This window comes from Cyprinus carpio, chromosome B5 (genome assembly GCF_018340385.1).
Source record: "Cyprinus carpio isolate SPL01 chromosome B5, ASM1834038v1, whole genome shotgun sequence".
Classification (NCBI taxonomy): Eukaryota; Metazoa; Chordata; class Actinopteri; order Cypriniformes; family Cyprinidae; genus Cyprinus; species Cyprinus carpio.
The window spans coordinates 24129062-24146613 of record NC_056601.1 but is presented as its reverse complement, the minus strand read 5'-3'; the positions used below and the strand labels follow the sequence as shown (position 1 = coordinate 24146613).

General features: G+C 36.7%; 1 protein-coding gene across 1 annotated transcript in view; it reads left to right on the top strand.

The window, feature by feature from the left end:
* The first annotated feature begins 1090 nt into the window (after positions 1–1090).
* The window catches only part of ntrk2b (neurotrophic tyrosine kinase, receptor, type 2b), a 29332-nt gene continuing 12870 nt past the window's right edge, over positions 1091–17552 (top strand). Inside the window, exons 1-11 of the mRNA XM_042723408.1 lie at positions 1091–1597; positions 3360–3434; positions 3522–3593; positions 3718–3786; positions 3888–4033; positions 4147–4298; positions 6003–6138; positions 10525–10839; positions 10958–10975; positions 12311–12328; positions 12456–12484. Coding sequence (XP_042579342.1) covers positions 1386–1597; positions 3360–3434; positions 3522–3593; positions 3718–3786; positions 3888–4033; positions 4147–4298; positions 6003–6138; positions 10525–10839; positions 10958–10975; positions 12311–12328; positions 12456–12484 — 1242 coding nt within the window. The 5' untranslated portion in view covers positions 1091–1385. The remainder of the gene's footprint in view (positions 1598–3359; positions 3435–3521; positions 3594–3717; positions 3787–3887; positions 4034–4146; positions 4299–6002; positions 6139–10524; positions 10840–10957; positions 10976–12310; positions 12329–12455; positions 12485–17552) is intronic.

Genomic DNA, 17552 nt, shown 5'->3' with positions numbered 1-17552 from the left:
TATCGCCGTTTGTAGTGACAGATTTGCAGTCGATAATGGTGCAACCTCTCATGTCTTTCGCATCGGACCGGTTTGGTTTGCCGTGTTGTGAAGGAAAAATACAAAACCCAGTCAAACACACATTAACGGGTAGGAATTCATGACTAAGTCAATCCTATCTAATACACTTGCCCCTGTTTTGAGATCCAAACAGCTTGTTTATCAACGGAAATATACTCTTTTGTGTAAGAGGACAATCAAATAAATAGTTAATTCCGTGATTGCTGCTCACGTTGACTGTGATAGAAATGTGTTTTTTTTGTCGAAATGTTTTTTTATTAATGGGTATATGTTCTTTGTGTTTAAATTAATATTTTGGTTTGTTTTGTAGTGATTTCCTAAACCAAGGCCCTTCAGTATACTCATGCTGAAATAAAATCAAAACGTTTATATAACGCGTGGAATCTAGTGCAGATGGGCACTAAAGGCGTATTTTCCGACTCCATCACTGTTCCCTTCAAACGGACTGATAATTCGGTAACACCCTAAAGTAATATTTAGATTATTACCAATATCATTTTGTATAGTTTGATATAGACTATAATGTGATTGGGTTTTGATAATGTAATTTCCTATTATTTTAAATATGCTGGCATTTTTGTTTAGCAATTATTTTTCTAGATGCAGCCCATCTTGTGCGTCAAACAGCACGTCACACTCCAGTAATGGCTATTCATGAAGTTGTGGTATTGTTGAAAGGAGCACGATGGAAAAGAAACACGGGCAGCTCAGATTGAATTGGAAAAAAAAAAGAAAGAAAAAAAATCAAGTAATTTCCCAAATGACACGATAGAAAAACAATCTTTGACAGCCTATGCCGAGCATCCCCATCCCTGTCAACATACATCTCCCAAAGATCGCCCCACTGACAGCACAGGTGATCAATTATTGCCGATATGACATCGCTGAGAGCATCTTTAACGTCCCCCTCCACATGTAATTACAGCGATGGCTGAGGGAGATGCGGTCGGTAATCAATAGGCGCTTGCAGGTACGCGCTGCTGCCTCTTCACACGGGAGATGAAGCGTGCGGTCTCGCTTGTTTTCTCGCTTGTTTTCTTGCCCAGCGCTGGATGTGAGACGTCAGCGTCACCACCGCAGCCCGTAGACACACACAGCCTGCGGCCACACGTTTTTACCACCGCGTCTGGAAGAAGCGAAGCCTGGATAGCGCAACATATCGGCACGCGAACATTTCCACGCTGCGTTATCACCTTTTCTACGGAGACCAGATAAGGCCACTCCATGACAGTTTTGCGTCGCGCACAACGTCTTTGCGCATCCCACAGCAGCGGCGTCTCATCTCGGAATTGCTGAAAATACTATAAGACGTTACACGACGCTGAATGCACCGCGCTAGACCTGCCATGACCGCAGGGGTTCAAGGAATGGCTCGCTGGGGCTTGGGGCTTTTAATGGGGCTGCTGAGGCTCAGCTCGGCTTGTCCTGGGTCGTGCTTTTGCAATGCCTCGAGGATCTCGTGTATCGATCAAGAACCAGGGATCGAGGATTTCCCTGTCTTGGTGCCGGAGTCTGACATGGAAAACATTACGGATATGTAAGTGGAGTGTTTTCGTGGAGAAATAAACCGGGAGACCCGCTCCAGCTTCACGGATGCGTGAAAAAAACACGCGCGTGTGTTTGTGAGCGTGTGCGCGTGAGGAGTGTGTGGGTAGATTCCTCAATTCGTCTAAGGGCCAAAATAAGTTTAGTGCACCGCTATTCCATGACATCGATCTAGCTTCGTTGATTGCTTTTGTGTGGTTTGCTAGTTTAATTTGTGGGGTTCTGTTGGATGTGGGTTTTTACGTATAAAAAGAGAATAGAGTGTGAATGCAACAGACATTATGTGTCGTGTGTGTGTGAGAGAGAGAGAGGATGAGAGCGGTTGTAAGGGGTGGGGGCCACGGTCATAAGCAATAAGTCGGTATGATAGCACATATAAAGGGTTTTTTTATTTTATGAAAATGGTCACTCAGAGAGTGGTTATTTGTGGGTGATGTATTTTGTGAGGTTGCTTTCTGTAGTTTGCTGGATTTGATGTAAAAGAATAGGAAAAACTATCGGCTTACACCGAAATGTATAAATTGACCACATAACGCAATTAGATGCATATAGGTGAAGATACAGCGTCCGCTTCATAGTGAACTGATGATCTGATCTGCTCGAGTGCCTGCATTAGGCAGCACTGACAGGCGAGCCGAGACCGTCAAATGGCTTGGTCTTGGGGAAAAAAATGCCTGCCGTGAGGGATACGCTAATAAACTGCTGTTATTTACGAATGAAATTAAGTTTTACGCGTACGTTATTTCATGAATTGTTTTGTTTAGGTTAGTTGGGGAGTAGTCTAACGTGTCCGCAGAGCAATAGGCATCGGCGCCTACGCAAATATGTCACTCCGTTTCCACGACAACGGCTCACCGGACCCACTCCAGGCATGTGCGCGCTGTAGTGAATTCATGGCTTTTTCACGCGCACCTTTATTAACTTGTTTATATGGTGACGGTTTGATAAAGGATTTTCGTATTACGGTGCGTCTGTTATAGCCTTCGCTGAAAACACGGTCTATTTGACATTGAATGATATTAAATATTTGGTCCTATCATTGTTTTCGCGTGCCAGTGCGAGTTGGCTTGATTTTATAAGGCGCGTGCCTAGTTAAATTGTAAGTTCACATATAATATTACTGAAACTTTAAATAGAAAGTGCTATGAAAGCATCACTCGAAGTACTTTGGAATAGCCTACTATGTAAATGCTGTGGTACATGAATGTAAATGCCATGCTGTACTTATTTGTAAAGGCAAGTTTTGTTTTGGATGTGGTAGTTGGATGTAATTTTTGTGATGTAATTATTTTTATAGGTTAGTTTTGTTTTGGATAGCCACGTTGGATCAAAATTTTTGGAAAACTTTCACATTGTGACTTTCTATTCTTTGAACTTTCTGTCTAGAAAATATGTATCATGATTATATTTAGCAGCACAATTGTGTTCGACATTTATAATAATGACAAATATTTCTTGAGCACCAATTTAGCAAATTGGAATGATTTCTGAAGGATCATGCTCAGCTTTACCTTCCCAGAAATAAATAAAATGTCCAATTACATTATGTTATTTTAAATTGTAATAATATTTCACAACATTGCTGTTTTAACTGTATAGATATGATAAAGTAAACGCAGCATTGGTGAGCATGAGACTTCTTGCAAAACATCAAAAAATCTCTCCGACCCCAAACTTTGGCTGTGTATCACAGTACCACAATGCTACTGTGTTTATGAATCTAACGTGCCTAATCATTCCTTTCAATTCCACAGATACATCTCAAATCAAAAAAGGCTACTTACAATCAATGAGGATCATATGAAGTTCTACTCAAATCTCAGGAATTTGTGAGTATCTGATGTAAGGTCATGCAAAATGCTAATGAAACTTTATGAAACAGCAGAACATATATGAGCATGTTCTGTCTCACACAGAACAGTGACCAATACTCACCTGACATATGTATCTACGATGGCCTTCTTCAACAATTCCAAACTTCAATATCTGTGAGTTTTTTCTTTATTTAATTAAATTTAAGGCAGATTAAACAAAAATGGGATGCTTTCAAACTAATATTCTATACTGCTTATTCTTTAATTAATTGAGTCTTCTTCTGTTCTCTATCTGTAGGAATCTCAGAGACAATAACTTATCAACACTCTCTTGGAGAGCACTTCGTAATTCAAACTTGTCAACTTTGTAAGTAAAAATTGTACAAAACAGTATGTACAGTGCTCTGTTTGTACAGCATACATAGAAAGCATCTTTCTGTTCCTGAAGTCTGTTTGCATATGCTTTAGGTTGCTCTCCGGGAACCCTTTGCAATGTGAATGTAAGAACATCTGGATCAAAGTCTGGTTGGATGACAGTGAGAGAGAGGGGCTGCAGTGTCTACAGGAAGGAGGAAGAGCAAAAGCCCTCTCTAGACTCACTCTTAATTTATGTGGTAATGAAACTTAAACTATATGATGTTTAACTCAAATCTAAGTCACGCAATTTGCGCCAAGAAGTAAAAAAAGGATCGTTATCACAAACATGAAAATTATGTCATTATTTCAGAGTATCCACGTGTCGAGGTCATCCCTGCTGTTGTTAGTCAAATGGCAGGAAGTGATGCCACAGTGATGTGTAGTGTGTCTGGAGCCCCGACCCCTGAGCTGTCCTGGAGCTTAAACTCCAGTGATCACCCTCCTCTCTCAACCAGCCATGAGGTAAAACCCTGTTTGCCTTTTCAGTATAAAGCTAGTTCAGAATAGCATACTACTATAGTGCTCTTAGTCTTTCTGTAGACAGAATGCAAGGTGAATAGAATATTATTAGCTATGTAGAATATGTGGTTGACTTGCTACATTTGCTGAGATATGCAGTATTACAAAAAATAAGTATGCAATATTGTATCCCACAACAATGCAGTTTACTAAACATTTTATACAATACAAATTTTTGAAAAGTACAAAAGATATTTTTATGAAATCTAAAAAATGTCTGTCTTTCCATTGAAAGTCCAGCAAAACTATGTATGAAGTTTATAAAGTGATACAATAAAGAATAAAAGAAATCCATATGAAACAAGTGGTTTAATCCAAGTTTTCTGAAGAGGCACAATCGCTTCATACGATAAACAGATTTAATATCCTTTTATTCATATATAAACATTGATCAATGTTTATCTATGTTGCATTCTCATTAGACCGCATGTGACTTGTTTGATGTTCTCTATGTATGTTTATATATGAATAAATGCTCAAATTTAAAGTTTATAATATAAAGCAATCATGTCTCTTCAGAAGATTATTAACTGCTTAAAAATAGTATTGGATTAAACTGCTTGATTCATTAAAAATTTTTTGAATCATGAAAGTTTTGGTTTAATGCATTTTCAAATGAGGGACAGAAATCTCTCAGGATTCATTAAAAAATATTTTTGTGTTTCAAAGATAAAAGAAAGTCTTATAGGTTTAGAAGGACATGACAGTTAGTGACTTTTGACAGAATGTTTAGTTTCCCTATTTTGACTGTTGATCAATCTTGAAAAAATACTTTTTTTATTGAATTAAAATATAAAATCCATAATTCAGTTTTTTCTATAAAAAACCCCCACAAAACTTAACATTCTTATTTCAAATGTAACAACTGGACATACTCATGCAATGCAATTATGATAGCATTACATTCTGAACACAGCCAAGTCTCTTGAGCTTTAGCATAAGATCTAATATTCCTTGTAGACACATAGCATAGTGAGATCTTCCACAAAATCATAAGTAAACCTAAGTTGAAACTACAGATGGAATACTAGATGGAAAACAGTGTTTTAACAGACCATGATAGCCCTATTTATTTTATTAGGCCTATATATCTGCCGTCTTCACATCAGTTACAACCTCTCTCCTCCTTATGCCAGTTTTACACATTTAGGAGACTTAAACACTTAATCTCTGTAGCATCCTATAATGTGCTTTCAAATATCATGATTGATCACAGTGCTGAAACCACAGATGCTTGACTCTAGCCATTGAAAGCATTTGTGTTTTCATTAATATTTAAAATGCTCACAATACTACTTACATTAAAGGAGCCTTCACCCATGGTGAAAACAACAGCTTGTATGACAGATTAAATACATTGAAGTGTAGAATGAGAACTTGGATTATTTAGCTCCAGTTTAAGAAAAATAATACATTTGGCTGTAACAAATCTGAGTATTTTTTTTGTTAAGTTGATTCAAAGTATCATTATTTTTTTCAGCGTGCTAGAATATTAGAAAGACCTGTGTGTGAGCTCTTTTGACTTTGGTCAGCAGGCAACCACAACCCAGAATACCCCTGGCAACCACAAAGCGCATGAATGCCAAATGTTTAAAATATGTTTAAACATAATCAGATCAGATCAGAGATGTGGTTTCTTTCTCACAGATTTCTCACACAATGGAGCTGCAGTCTATTCTGACTCTAAGTGGACTTTCACCTGATGACAACGGCCGAGAACTCACCTGTAGTGCCGAGAACATTGTGGGCCAGACTGAGGCTTCAGTCCTTCTCAACATTCTTTGTAAGAACTCATATTGTGTTGTGTGGATTTGCTTTGCATTGCTTTGACAGAATGTGCCCCAAGTTAAAGTTCGTTCCAGTCCTCTGTGACAGAAGGCCTTGAGCTCAAATGGTGGGTCATGACCAGTGGTGGACAAAGTACACAAGTCCTGTACTTGTTTTAAAGATACCTGGTTGCACTTTATTTTACAGTACGTGTACTTACATGTACTTATAGTGTACTTACAGTGTATTTATCTAAGAAAGTTCTGGTAATACAAGGTAACTACATGAGGTAGGGTTAGGTTTAGGGGTAGGTTCAGGGTTAGTACTTTAGGTATTACATAGTTATTGTAATTACTATAATAAGTACATACTGTAGTATGTACATGAGGAACAGGACTGTAAAATAAAGTGCTACCAGATACCCTGATGAGATATGACTCCATACTTACATATAAATGTATAAGTACTCCTTTTGAATTTCGTCTTGAGTAAGAGTACTGATCTGTAAGAAGTTCTTACAGATTGCATAAAAATATATAATGATAATAATATGTAGTTCTTACTAAGAACTACATATTATTATCATTATATATTTTTATGCAATTTAATGTGCTTCATCCTCATGCTCAAAAAACTATTTTAAGAGAGAGGGGTCTAATGTCCCAGTCACTCAGATATAATAGATCTAAAATAGGTTAGAGCTCAGTCTGACATTATTATGAATTATTAGTAGTCAGCACACTGGAGGATCATAATAGTCTCGGTTCTTGGCTTATTTTGAGTCGCATAAGACCAGTACAGTAATTTGTTAGCTTTTTAGACTTGCTCAGACCAGATCGTTAAATCAGAGTTAACTGATGCAATTGCATTAATTGCAAATTGTGAACCAGTTCAACTGAATGATTTAAAAAAACATCAATGATTCACTCATTCAGTGATTGGACATCACTACTGGATCTCTTAAATACTTAACTTAAAAATAACTAGGAATTGCATGTTTTTTTTCTGAAATTAAGTGGAGTATAAAGTCGAGACATTATGCCATAGAATGCAGTAAATTAAAACTGATAATATATATACACACATATATATAATATATAAAATATAATATACAGTACAGACCAGAAGTTTGGAAACATTACTATTTTTAATGTTTTTGAAAGAAGTTTCTTCTGCTCATCAAGCCTGCATTTATTTGATCAAAAATACAGAAAGAAAATGTAATGTTGTGATATATTATTACAATTTAAAATAATTGTTTTTTAAATTTATTATACTTTAAATTATCATTTATTTCTGTGATGCAAAGCTGAATTTTTAGGATCATTATCACATGATCCTTTAGAAATCATTCTAATATGATGATTCATTATCAAAGTTGGAAACAGTTCTGCTGCTTAATATTTTTTTCAGAACATGTGATACTTTTTTAGGATACTTTGATGAATTAAAAGTAAAAAAAAAAAAAAAGAAGCTATGTTTTTAAAATATAAAAATTTTGTAATAACAATATACACTACTGGTCAGTAATTTGGGGTCAGTAATTTTTTTTCTTTCTTTTTTTTAAATAAAATCAATACTTTTATTCAGCAAGGATGAGTTAAATTGATAAAAAATGATAGTAAAGAAAATATATTATTAGAATATATATTATTAGAATTTTTATTTTTATTTTTGAATAAATGCAGTTCTTTTTAACCTTTTATTCATCAAATATATTAGACAGCAGAATTGGTTCCAACACTCATAATAAATCAGAATATTAGAATGATTTCTAAATGATCATGTGATAGACTGGATGTTACATGTGACACTGAAGGCTGGAGTAATGATGCTGAAAATTCAGCTTTGCATCACATGAATAAATTATTTTTTTTAAAGTATATTCAAATAGAAATCTATTATTTTAAGTTGTAATAATATTTCACAATATTACTGTTTTTTCTGTATTTTTGATCAAATAAATGCAGGCTTGATGAGCAGAAGATACTTCTTTGAAAAACATTAAAAATAGTAATGTTTCCAAACTTTTGGTCTGTACTGTATATATATAATATATATATAATAATATATACACAACAAAATTCTTTTTTACTGTCCACCACTGATTGCACAACCCACCCCATAAAATCAGTAGGGCATTAAAGCTGTGTATCCAATGAATCTTATTGTATTTTAGTGCAAATCTATGTCACTTGAGAGAAGCAATCCAAATTTGGCAGATTTCAGCTTGGAGAGGTAGTGTGACATCCTCATCTTTAAATACAATGAATGATGACTATGCAAGGTAAAACAGCTAAAAACTACTAATATAGAGGATGCCTTTATTTCATGTATGGCAGTTTATCAACTTATAAAAGTCCAAAGATTTTCTTTGCAATGAAAGTGAGAGGTACTCAAAGTGTGTAGTCCCTTAGGACCATGATACATGCTCAGATAAACACTTAAAAGTCAGTCAGTTTCTTCATTAGTTCCATAAGAAAAAGTTATAATGTAACATAATTAGATACTTTTTTTAAGAGTTATGCAATAGTGTAACAGATTACTTGGTAAGCTGTCCCAACATAACAGATGACCATGTATTAGAAGCCTAGAACATTTTATGTTCCCATGCATAGGATAATGCTATTGTTAGGTTACTGAATTTAACAAATCTGGTTTGTATTTACCAACATTATCATGAAAATATAGAACTCTGCTCTCATGTGCACAAACAATTACAAATAAATTGAAAAGTCACAATACTGCAATAAACAATATTATTGTTGAATGTAGGTTTTCATCAGACCTAATCATGACTGTTTCACATTTTAGAATAATAGTGAAGTCATCAAAACAAAACAAAAATACAGGTGGTGGCATTGGAATTATGAAGTGAAAAATGTTAAATCTTGTATTTGAGCTTATAAGTTTCCACCCTTTGCCCTTTACAGGGGTACTGTTTACAGCTCTGCAAACTCTGGGCTTCCCTCAAGCAAAATCATGAGGCGCATCCTAATTTTAAACTGTACTGAAGGCATCCTCATGTATGCTAAACACTTGTTGCCTGTCTTTCTTTCACAATCTGTTCCAATACCAATCTTTTTTTTTTTTTATATAACTATAGTTTTGAAGATGAATTGATATGTAGGCATGGAAAGTATTTATTCAAGTTGAGTGCGTCCAAACTTCAATTGGTATTGTAAGTAAAACTGACTGAACCTCCAATAATTTCCCCATGAAGGATTATTTCAGTGGTGGAATGTGTCTGTTCATCAAAGGTGTAGTTGACTTCCTAGAATTTGAAATCATGATTCATGTCATTGAGCAGTCACATCAGCAACTTTGTAAGTGATTAATATTACCGTCATTTTTCTTTGATTTGTAAGCTTGATGTCTACCAAGTATATTTTGACATTTTGACAAAATAATAGGATTTCAAACTGAATAGGAGGCTGTGGGTCATTTGACATGAATGCTTAAAGATTAGATGGCTTCCTTTAAGAGAATGGTAGGTTGAACTATTGGAGGGTTTTTAAGAGTTCAAGATACATTTGAAAATGTGCCACATGCTTAAGATTCAGGAAGTTTCCCCTCAAGCTATCACATTAGTCTACTGGGCCTGACAAAACTCACATTGTTGCAAAAACTTTTCCCTCTTAATAGTAAGCTTTGAGCCTTATTGAATTTACCCGTTTTATTTTGTGTGTTTTTTATTGATATTTGTGTAGTTAAAGGAGTAGTTAACACATTAAGGAAACAATTTAAGTTGAGGATTTGGTGAAGATCATTTACGCACCCTCATGTCATTCCAAACCCATATTTTCTGTCTTCCCTGGAACACAAAAGCAAATGTTTAGCACAAAGTCCAAACTGCTCGTTTTTGTAAAATAAAATACAATAACATTCAAATGTTTGGATTCAGAAAAAAAAAAGTTCATCAATTAATATTCTGCACTTTCAGTCAGCAAGGATGCAATAAACTGTGCTCATTAAAAATTCCAATAAAGACTTTTATATTGTTACAAAAAAAAAAAAAAAAATCTAGGCCTATTTCAAATAAATGGTTCTTTTGCACTTTCCTGAAAAAAGCCAAGAATCTTGAAAACGTTTCCACAAAATTTTTTAACTATTTTAGGATATAGGAAATCAGTGTTTTACATTAATTTATGAAAGATCATGTGACAAACCTTGCCATCAGAGGAATAATTTTTTTTAAAAAACCTTACCAACCCTAAACTTTTGAATGGTAATAGACAGTAAACAGGCTGACAAGCTTTATAAAATATCTTAAAGGTCTTGAAGCTGTATGATTCATGCTTGCACAAATTCAAACTTGGCACATGGCAAACTCACTTCCTCTCCTCCTCCCCTCTTTCCTTCTTTCTCATTCCTCTGCCCCTTCTTCTTTCTCCTGGGTCAGTTCCCCCTAGTATCGTGCAGCTGTACCAGCCCGTGAGGAACCAGGACTGGTGCATCCCTTTCACTGTGATGGGCAACCCGAGGCCTGATCTGCACTGGTACCACGAGGGGAAGCTGCTGGAGGAGCAGCAGTACATCAGGACCGAAATCCATGAAATCACGGATACGGAGTACCACGGCTGTCTGCAGCTGGTCATTCCCACTCATATCCATAACGGCATTTACACGCTAGTGGCTAGCAATGAGTTCGGAGAGGACAGGGGAAACGTGTCGGCGCACTTCATGCACACACCTGATGTGGACCACTCAGGGACAGGTGGGCTTGGGTTTTCTTGCATCACTCAAAAATGTATGTTTTATTTTAATTATTATTATAAATAATACAGCCTATTAATTTGTGCAATCAAACATCTGTCATATCTTTGTTTCCACAGAGGGAGTGTTCTATTATGGTGAGTTATATTGTAAAACAATATTTTGTTTAATTAGAGCAAACAAAATGTTAAATATAATAAAGTTAGTTGGATTAAAATTGACCCTAAAATTTGACCCTATATTATTTTTTTTTTTTTTTTTTTTTTTTTTTTTTAATTAAGCACGTTTTCCTCAAAAAATAAAATTTTCTTTCTTTCTTTCTTATTTACTATGTTGTGAAAACCTCTTATTCTTAATTTGATACTGAATTCATGAAAACCATCCTGTTTGGATACAATTATTTATTTTAAATCATTATTGGAAATAATGTTTAGTACAAAGACTATTGGATATTATACTATTAATTACTGTAATTTGCAGCTTAAACTGCTTACATTTTCAAATCTTTGCCCCTTCTTTTCCAAACTTTACACAATAATCCGAAAATTGCACACACAAAATGCAAAATGACTCATATCTCTTGCCAAATGAAGTACTGCATCCAAAATATCACAAACACATCTCAAAAGCAAGTAGACTAAGTAGACTACTGCCATTAGGGGGGTTGTGCTTAATTGCTATGAAAATAATTGCACAGCGCAAAAAAAAAAAAAAAAAAAAAATGTATGGTTCTAAAAAGAGACTTATTTTTCCTTATGCATAATATAATTTCTTATGATAATGAGGTGAAATATGACCAGTTAGTTGTATTTATTGATATTTTTTTTTTGATTTTATGTGTTTTTTTTTTATTTATTGGCTTGTGATTTGTGAATTTTTGTTTTGTTTTAATGTGTTTTTTTCTTGTTGTTTTTTTTCATTTTTTCAGCCTGGTTCTCAACCTGGAGATTTGGTTTGGTCCTCACACTGCATATAGCGTGACCCATTAAATTTAACTATAAAAAATTAATTAATAATAGTTATAATATTACTGCACTTTATTTATTTAGTTTTTTTCTTTGATAAAATAATAAACTAAATAATAATGTGTGATAATATTATTAAAAATAAAAGGTAGGCTTAGTATTAAATACAAATACAATTATTTTATAGTAAACTTAAAAATCAAATGCTAATATTTACTACTACTTTCTTTGTTTGCCTCTTTAAGAAGAATCGCTTTATGTATTCCCCAATTGTAAGTTGCTTTGGATAAAAGCGTCTAAAAATAAAAAATAAAAGCATTTTCATCATTTTCAAACATAAAATCAGCAGGCTTTTATTTTGGCAATGTATATATATATATGTATGTATTGTGTGTGCAATGTATATATATATATATGTATATTTAAATATTGTGATGTTTATAGAATGTTATATATCACAAGATAATCCATTTAAATATTTCTTTCCATTTAAATGATGTAACACAGACACAACATTTAGTCCAGGTAAGTCTGTTCCTCCCTTTTATCACTTATGTAGCACATGAATTTGTTCAAACCTTCAGGCTTTTATAGTTTTGAACTGCAGTCCTTTAAATAGTGTAATTTGTTTCATCTGCCTTTTTTTTTAAAGAAATCCCGCCACTGGAGGACAAAGTCGCGGTATGTTTTTGCATAGTGCGATTAAAGGAAAATTTCTGGTTAAATACATCTTAAGTTTTATTGACAACATCTGTGGACTGCTGTTGATTACCATAGAAAACGCTCCGGTTACTTAGGTAACCTCGGTTCCCTGAGATAAGGGAACGAGCATTGTGTTATAGGTTATCCTCCTGTTTACCCTGTTACTGAAGCCTGATTTGTTAACGTTTGTGTAACTGCACAAACCAATGGCGCTTTAGCGGAGCTGACCTATTTGTAAGTCGGCTCAACGCACCATTTCATCAGAATCACTTTGACTGAAGCCACAGCCATCGAGCCCACTGAGGCTTAAGCCAGGGTGAACGCATCTACAATCCAGCGAAATCTATGCTTTGCGACCGCCAGCCATTTAGAGCGTCCTCCAAAGTCTGAATGACTTAGAGCGCTCAATGTAAACTCTGAGTGCCCGGATCGTGCACAATAAGATCTGACCCTGTTCACCCTCCACTACAGGAAGGGCCAGCAGGGAGATCACCTGGCCTCTGAACGGCACATAATCTTAGGCACATAACCGCTATGCGGCTGGAAAATGACTTTACAGTCGTTGGGCCCAGACTCGAGACAGGAAGCACTGACTGACAGGGCTTGCAAGTCACCCAATCATTTAATTGATGCTAAGGCTAAAAGCAAATCAGTTTTGAGCATCATGACCCATAAGTCTGCCTATTGGAGCAGCTCAAAGGTAGGGCCATTGAGGGTCCTTAGGACTAGAGACAAATCCCACGTCAGCATAGTCCTGGGATGAGGAGGATTTAACCACCGAGCGCCCCTCAGGAATTTAAAATCCAAGTCATTCCTACCAATAGTCCGGCCAGCCACGAGAGAATGATTTGCCGCAATGGCTGCCATGTAGACTTTAAGTGTAGATGGGGTGCGCCCCTTGTCCAACAGCACTTGAAGAAATGTTAGCACATGGGACACGTCACATGAGTTTTGGCCCTGATCTTGTGCTGAACACCAGTCACAAAATACTGACCTCTTGGGAGCATAGAGACATCTTGTATACGGAGAGTAGGTCTTTCCTCAGTGGTATCGGCCATGAGGCTGCTGATGACAGCTGGACCATTTCCAAAAACCAAGGTTGTTTCCTCCCAAGTGGGGCCACCAAGAGAAGACCACATCTTGTTTCCCTGACTCGCCTGATGACCAGAGGGAGCAGAGCGATTGGAGGGAAGCATACAGATGAGTGTTGGGCCAGTCGTGGGCCAGAGCATCCCATTGTGTTGAGAAATAGATTGGGCAGTGACAGTTGTCTTCGGAGGCGAAGAGGTCCACCTCTGCCTTGCTGAAAACTGACCAGATCATCTGAACCGACTGAGGATGTAGTCTCCACTCTACAGGGGACGTGACCTGAGGCCATCTTGGTGATTGATATAAGCTACCACATTCATGTTTTCCGACTGGACCAAGACGTGGTGCCCTTTTAAGACTGGCAGGAAGGTCTTTAGGGCCAGACAAACATCATTTTGAGGCAGTTGATGTGTAGGCATCCCTTGCAAGTTGCCCTATAACTACAATAAATATAATAGTCTATAACTGATCCCAGAAAGGAGACCCGCTGTCTGGGAGTCAGAAAACACTTGGCCGGGTTGATTCGATCTGTCACCTTTATTTATATAGCACTTTAAACAACATCTGTGAGTGGTAAGTTCCCATTCGGATCTGGCCAGCATCAGCCAATTGTCGAGGTAATTCAAAATGCAGAGTCCCGAAGGGCAGGATTGTATACTGATAGGCCATTCCCTCAAATGCGAATCTCAAGAACGATCTGTGACTGGGGGCTATTTGGATATGAATGTACATGTCTTTCCAATCCAATGGCAGAAACCAGTCCAGAGGCAAATTTGTGCAAGGATCTCTTTCAAAGTTAACATTCTGAATGGCCGTCTTATGAGAGCACTATTCAGACATCTGAGATCGAGAATTGGTCTGAGCCCGACGTCTTTTTTTGGGAACAAGGAAATAGCGACTGTAAAAACCTATCTTGCTGTCTGCTAAGGGTACCTGTTCCATGGCACCTTTTGCAAGCAATGTGTTTGCTTCGGACCGAAGAACATGAGAATCGTTGTTCGATACCGAAGATTGAATGACACCTCTGAAACGAGGACACCTGCGATCAAACTGAAGCAAGTATCCTTGTTCTATCGTTTTTAGGATCCATGTTGACATGCCAGGAATGGCTTTCCAAGCTATTAGCCAGGTGGCGAGAGGTTCCATTTTTATGAATGACACCTCACCGTGTGAAGGCGGGGAACTAGCATGTGTGAGTGCTGATCTCTGCCAGACTCGTCCATGTCACTGAGAAGTTTGGCTTGAAATACTTGGAGGACAGACATATGCAGGGCTGAGCCGGCTTGGCCAGCTGCTGCATAAACCTTGTTGGCCAGAGCTGACGTCATTCTGCAGGGCCTAGAGGGGTGCGCTACAGACTTGAGCCCATGGGTCGACACAGCCTCTTCGAGAGGGGAGAGCTTACTGTACCCCTTTTCTTCAGCGCCATCTACGGTGGTGAGAGCAGCTGCAGTGGAAGGGTTAACACACGCCGAGTAGGGAGCCCGCCATGTTTTAGTGAGCACTTCGTGAAAAGCAGGCAGAAAGGGAGCTGACCGCTGACAAGGTGAAGGTTGATGGTGTCCCTTTAAGAACCACTTGTCAAGGAGGCTATCCAATCCAGGCTGAGTTCCTCTGCTTTCATGAGGACGTGGATCAGCTCTGAGTCTATGCTGGGGCGTGCAGACTGAGATAGAGCAGGGGCTTCAGGCTCTTTGCTGGTCACTCCAAGACATGGAGTCGTCAACAATCAGCTCCTCTTCAGAAGCACCGAAAGATACCCTAGTGTCTTTGTTATGTGCCTAATGGACTCACTGTGCCCATCTGCACTCACGTAGCGACATTTGCAACAATGCCGCTGGAAATTTCCCTTTGCCCAACGGGAATGGTGGTGGGTCATAGTGTCCATAGGAGAGCTGTTGGTGATCGCGCACACTCTAAGGGCTGCCGGAAGACAGTACAAGTGCAGTCAGTGTGGGTTAGGTGCGCTCTACACTGTGCCATGCAATGAGAGGTTGATACCAGTACCATACTCTCAAGAACTATAAACTGTGTCACCTAGATACCTGATTGGGCAGATAGCTGGTCAACTGATCAAAAAATAGCATGCATTTTACTATGGCACCAGTAATATATTAATAATTTACTAATTTAACTTTCCATTTTTTTTTCTTTCATTTTTTTCCCTGATCATTTGGAATGAGAATAAAAAGACAAAAAGCATAATAAATAAATAAATAAAAAAACATGCAAATAAGTTCAAACATCCATTCAATATCTATTATTTCCTGAATATTACTGATGAACTGATCAAAAAGTAGGCTACTGTTCACATGCGTTTTACTACTATATAGTATAGTAATAATTTAGTGCTTTCTCCTGTTTTATTGTTGGTTTCCTCTTTTCTGATCATTTGGAATGAGGATAAAAAAGACACACACACAAAAAAACATGCAAATAAGTTCAAACATCAATTCAATATCTACTATTTCCTGAATATTATGGAATTCGAGATGGCCACCCCCTGATGACATCATAATATGCAAATAAGATGAGTATATTTACACCCTACATAAACCTTCAGTCATACCCAACATTTTTCTAATTTACAGTAGATCTCTATCTTTAAGCCCTTTCAAGCCACAAGCTTTTGAAATCTTGGTGTCAAAATACAGCATTTTTTCCAAAAAACCCTTGTGCCTAAAGAGTTAAACACTGAACTTCAAACTTTTCTATGCCTCATTGTTCAATCTTGAAGTAAACTTGTGTCCGTTTGGTGAATAAATAAACTGTTAGACTGCTGCTCGAGTTGAATGCGATGCGTCCGGAGTGTGTGTGATACCGATGAGTTCTCCTAGACTCAGCGCTGCTCTTTTATTTTGATTAGATAATCATTAAGTGTTCAAGAATAGAAGCAGTTCAAGTGTGAGAGTATACATTGTGCTGGTATAATTGTAGGGCCCTATGACTTCCGTGATGTGGAAAACGCGGACAGAATCGTGGAATCCAGTCATAAAAACAGAATTCACAGTTTAATGCAGGAATGTCACAGACTTGGTCAAATTTTGAATTAATTAATCAAAAGTAGGTCATTACACTTAAATCCAATCGCGATATGGACTAGTATCTGTTACTATTAAGAGGCAAAAGTCAATTTAAATATGAATCCTGCATGTTCTGCGTGACTCTAATGAATGGCGCAGATGCGAGGTTTCATTTATACTGAAGCGCGTGTGACGCTCTCGGTGATTTCAGCTTCTTTAGTGTCTCACTAAATGAGGACGTAAACACATGAGCAACATCTCCAGAACTGCTCTAAGAGAGCCTTTATGAGCTTCTGACCGTTTGATTTGAGGAAATCTAGTCTCATATCACATACACAGAACTGTAAAGGTATTCACGGCAACCCGTCAAAATAAAAGTCCGTTTTTTTTTTCAATAGAATGTACATAGCCTACTTCTACTACTACTACTAAAATGAAACAAACATTATTTTTTAAGGAACAGTCACACAACATTTCTTTCATGTTTAATTTTAATAGTAAATCCCCTTTGTTTGCCAAAAAAAAGTTTGCTTAATTTTCAGTAATTAAAAGATTAAATTGTTTTATGGATTCAAATAATTAGACATGCTAAAACACACAATTTGGTAGCAATAAATAATATGATGAGAAAAAAATAAAACATTGCATAGGGCCCTAAACGTGTAATTTTTGTTAAACATTTATTAAATTGATGTGAAAATGTATACGTTTCATGGTTTTAATTAATTAGACTTGTTTTTTGATTAATAAACTTTAACTATTAAAACGGAGTGGAGAAAAATTAAAACGGAAAAAAATGAATCCAGAAAAATCAAACGGAAATAACAGAATTTGGAAAAAAATTAAACGGAATTTAGGAAAAAAATTATTTTGTGGTAATTTCAACATTTACTATTACTATTATTATTACTTTTATTATTATTACTACTAGTAGT